The 4,829-nt window shown below is 37.5% G+C and overlaps 1 protein-coding gene across 1 annotated transcript; it reads left to right on the top strand.

The window, feature by feature from the left end:
* Positions 1–2,313: 2,313 nt before the first annotated feature.
* On the top strand, positions 2,314–4,823 carry rep15 (RAB15 effector protein). Its single transcript, XM_010789955.1, has 3 exons — positions 2,314–2,436; positions 2,688–3,002; positions 3,643–4,823. The coding sequence occupies exons 2-3, from the start codon at positions 2,739–2,741 to the stop codon at positions 4,186–4,188; spliced, it is 810 nt and encodes a 269-aa protein (XP_010788257.1). The 5' UTR covers positions 2,314–2,436; positions 2,688–2,738; the 3' UTR covers positions 4,189–4,823.
* The last annotated feature ends 6 nt before the right edge of the window (positions 4,824–4,829 follow it).

The following is a 4,829-nucleotide window of genomic DNA, read 5'->3' as shown; positions in this document are numbered from 1 at the left end:
AGGAAGCTCATCATCATTTCACTCAATGTCATTACAGTTATAATGAGTTGGTGAGGTAGTGTGTGTATGTGTATGTGTATGTGTATGTGTATGTGTTGCATATGGCAATTACAGCGATTACCACGTTACAAATAGAAGTTCTGTCTGAAGCATCGCCAACCTCACAGAAACTACTGGTTATGATTTAGGCAGATAATTCACACACCAAGTGACCTCTCCTCTTTGGGAGTGAAAGACGTTTGAATCACTCAGATAAAAAACTCCTTTTCTGAGAGAGAAACCCTTTATAACAGTAACTAAAGAGTAACCTGTGCGCTTTCACTTGCTGTAATAAGGCAGATGCAAGTCTTGGTTCTTTTGCTCCTGCTGTGTTTGCTGAAGTCATCTCAATAATTGAACCCTGAAGGCTTTGGATAAAAAAAAACGTAAAACCATGTCTTGGTAGTTGCCTAAATCAACATCACTGGTTTAGTGTTGAGATCAGTCGGATACCAATGCACCAAAAGCACAGGTGTATTTTATAATTTGTATAATGATTGAGTTTTGTGTTTGCTATTTCCAGTGTCCTGTGTTGTGCAGGCTGGCCTAAATTGCTTACTGACAAAGTAAGTGAAGGTAATTAATAAAGGAATAACTACTTTGTTGGGTATAATATTAGGATGATCATCTGTTCTATATAAACCCATCTGATGATAATATACTGACAGAATATTCGGAATTATTATACCGTAGCATAAAAACAAAGCTGTATTAGTCCTAACTGTGACTTACCATAGTAAGTCACAGTTAAGAGTAGAACTAAAAAAACACAATTAAGTTAAGCTAAGTTTCTCAGTATGATCTTTTTTGTGTAGTTGTAAGACATCACTGCATTAAATAACGTTTAATTTAGCTCACGCCTTTCTCCAAAGTGACTTACAATAAGATGATGATGTGAAAAGGCTGAATAGGACAAAACCTATTTAAGCCATGTTACTTTGTTCTATTATTTTAGGAGGGAAATATTCAGTGGGTATACGTTTTCATATTATAAATTATATGTTAAGATACAATTGCTAAATACTTCACAAAAGTTTCTTGGAATTTTGACCCATGAAACTTTAAAGACGAGACAGTGAGTCACTGGAGATGATGGGAGCTCCTTAGTAAAATGCCATCTAAAGATATCTTTAAACAAAAGTGTCAGTTATATTGTAGGCAAAAATTAGCATCCAACAATTTAACAGTTAATCTGTCAGGTAGGGTAATATATTATGTGTTAACCAAAGGAGCTTTAGCAGCTTGTGAAGGTGGAACTGATGGTTGGAACAATTCAGTTCCATGGATATGATCCATTTCAGAAATAACAGATATGAGGAAATGTTGAAACAGTGTAACCGTTAAAATAATTTGTACATTTTAAATATGAACTGTCCCACATATTTTTGTCACAATTCTGAATAAATAAAGCTGCACTAACATCAGCTACCTGGAGAGCTTTTTAGCCATTCCTAAGCTCATTGTTTTGGTACGGCCACATTCCTTACTGTTATGGTTTATTGCAATGCTGCTGTCAACCTTGTTCCTACCTCAGCAGCTGGCAGCTGTTTTCAGTGCAAACACTTCTGACAAACATGCATTAGTCCTAGTCAACTGCTCAGCACCAAAAGGCAGAAATAGTCAGTAGCTAGTCACTACTTGGAGGATATGATGGAGCTCTAGAAGCCAAAGAACCAGTTTATTTTTCTAAAGCGCTGTACAATAGCTCCCCACTGCTCCTACTACTAGGATGGGTTAAATGCATAGGCCAAATGTCACTGTGTGTGCTGTGTGCTCTGCATTTGTGACCATTAAAGAGGGCTTCATCCCTCTAATCCTATCTTCTAAAGAGTTGGAGCTCAAATAAATCTGTGTTAAAGATACATTTATATCAGGGCTTTGTATTGGCAAGATTCTGGGTAACTATTAAATATGTACCCTTCTGCAAGGTGATAGATTAAGATTTTTTATTTATAATTAAATGTAATCTTTCATAATAAAAACACAAATAAAATGTTCTTCTTATTCTTTAGCGTGACATTAAAATATAGAGGCAAACTTGAAGCTGCTGAAACCCATGTTTTCTTCTGTGCTTCCTTCAGAAAAAAACACAGTAGAACAATTTGTTTACTTATCAAACCCTTCAGGCTTACCAAGGTTAACTGGTAAGATGAGTCTTTGTGTACCTAGCCTTCCTACAATTTGACAAGTTACAGACACCACACCCTTGTCACACAGCAGGAACACCCCTCAAAACCTGGGATAAAAAATCCTCTCTATTCTACTGAAGGTTCAGTAAATGTCAGGAGACTGAAGACTAAGCTTCACAGCACCATTCACACAATTTGTATCTCAGATAGGACTGGAGCAGAAGGCAGGTAGTGTACTTGGAAATACAGAAACTTCTAGAGCATCCTGGTGAGTATCTGCAATTATTTTGTACGCGTTTTTTTCTAAATCAGATTTCAGACCTTGTAATTTCTACTATATTAGCACATTACATAATTGGACAGAAATGGTGTACATTTCTAATGTGCAACATGGATAAATGGTTGCTCACTGTGAAATAAAAGTCAGTTGCAATGGTTCCATATTATGGGACAGAAATAATACAGATGAGGATTTTCTTTTTTACACAAAAACTCATGGAACAATCAATATCTTTCCAGGGTATCAGGGACACCACCCTCTGAACTCCCATCCTCCATTATTAGTCCACTATGGGCCAGGCAAGCAGCAAACCAACGAACCCCCAGAACTCCAACTTCTCTTTAAAGCACAGCTCCCCCAGCTCCAACAGACAGAACATGGCACCTCGACCAAGCATCTTCTCCACATTAAGAAGGCCCCTCATCACCAAAACGAATGATTTCATACCGCTATTCAATGATTGCATCTCTGCCGCTGCATCCAGAACACAAGAATACCTCCTTTTCAAAGACCCAGAGGACAAGTTCCAAGCAAGCTCTGAGGTGCTCACCCAGGTAGGCCATCCTTTGAAAGCTGTGATCTTAACAATCTTAGACCTATAATCGTTACCGGTCACAAAGATAGTGCAGTTACATACAGTATATTGAACTCTTTGGTGTTGGTTCTCTTTCCGCTTCAATAACCCAGCATTGCAGAAATCAAAACATTTTCAGGGATCAGATCATTTATTTCTCCCAAAAACCTGACAATTATTATTGCCTTTATACTTAGTTGATTTGATCACTGTAATACCTTGCTCCTTGGCATCAGTAAAATAATCCCTCCGGCTCAGCCAAACTATACTGCTAAGATTTGAACTCTAGGAAATCAAGTAGTTAGGGCTTCTAAACTCTGGAATTAGAATCAGGGCTGCAAACCATTTTGTGTCTTTCAATTCGCCTTCGAAAAAAACTATCTTTTAGATTTGTATTTTTTATCTATGTCTTATGACATTTTGTGTTTTTAATTGTGTGTTTATTATTGTTGCTGTTACATTCTCATTAGTATCTGTTTAATCATAATGGACTTTGTAACTATTTTTTAAAAGTGCTATATAATCAAAGTTAACTATTATTAAAATCTATACTTAAAAAACCTCTTTAGAATTCTAAAATGTCTTGTAGGTGGTCTTTAAAACATCTTGCCCTTTAACAGGTCTTCCTAATGACCTACATCACTCAGAGTGTCAGCCTGAACATGACAGACAGATTCAACTGCACGGCCATGACGCCTGAGCAACGCATCCTCTTAGGGCCTGACTGGGTCTGGGCCATGCTTGAGAAGCCCACCAAGAACCCTCGGATCCAGATCGCTGTGCAGGTCCTACACCTCCCTGACAGGGAGGCCGCTGAGGAGAACAACATCCCCCAAGAGGCCTGCACAGAGTCCATCCAGATTGCACAAAAGGAGTCCAGTAACAAGACCACATACGAGAGAATGGTGGACTTCTGCACATCCATCGGCAAGGACTGCTACGCCCTCTTCTTGTTCTTGGGAAAGAAAAACGACAAGGGGAATATCTACGGAGTCCTCAGCAACAACTTTGAGGCTGCAATAGGGAAGTGCAACAAGATTGACAGAGCTTTTATCGAAAACTTCTTCAAAGGCTCAAGGTATCTGCATACACCTCCAGGAATGATGCAAGCAATTGTAACCAAAAAAGAAGGAGACTCTCTCACTCTCATGGTTAAATTCAGCTAAAAACAAAGCACCTTTAACGTTTTAATGACCAATAACATGATACATTGATATGGTAGTAAAACCTTACATGGTAAACTTTATTGACAAAGATGTTGAGTTTGATATAAGTATATTGAGTATAATGCCTTTGAAAGAAAATGCCTATGATATTTTCAGTGGATATCTGACAGTGTGCTTTTTACAGACAACTTCACGACATGATAACTGGATATAAAACAGGAAACAATTATACCTAAATTTGAAATAAGTGGAATTATCTTTAAAGCACCAACCTCATGATAAAGGTTTGGAACAACTAATATTTGGAATTATGTATACCTTTTAAAATGAATAAAAGCTGCAAATTACTTAAATGTTTTCATTAAAAACTCCTGCTTTAAGAGTTTTTCCAAAGAAAAACAACTTCACCTGATATTGGAGGGAAGGCTCACATGAGACAAACTAATTGTAAGACTCACAAGGATAAATGTTACAAGATTAATATAGTTACAGATGTGTTTACCTGCATGCAAGTGAAAACACATCTGTATGTTAATAAAATCACAACCTGGTGTTGAAAGATTGACAACAATAACAGCAATGTAGTGTCTCACCAGTTGGCTGTTTTTGGACCACTTGCATATTGCTTATAATCAACCTGA

This window comes from Notothenia coriiceps, unplaced genomic scaffold (assembly GCF_000735185.1).
Source record: "Notothenia coriiceps isolate Sejong01 unplaced genomic scaffold, NC01 NC01_scaffold00033491, whole genome shotgun sequence".
NCBI classification, from domain to species: Eukaryota; Metazoa; Chordata; class Actinopteri; order Perciformes; family Nototheniidae; genus Notothenia; species Notothenia coriiceps.
The sequence above is the reverse complement of the archived record's forward strand: the minus strand, read 5'-3'. Positions and strand labels throughout refer to the sequence as shown.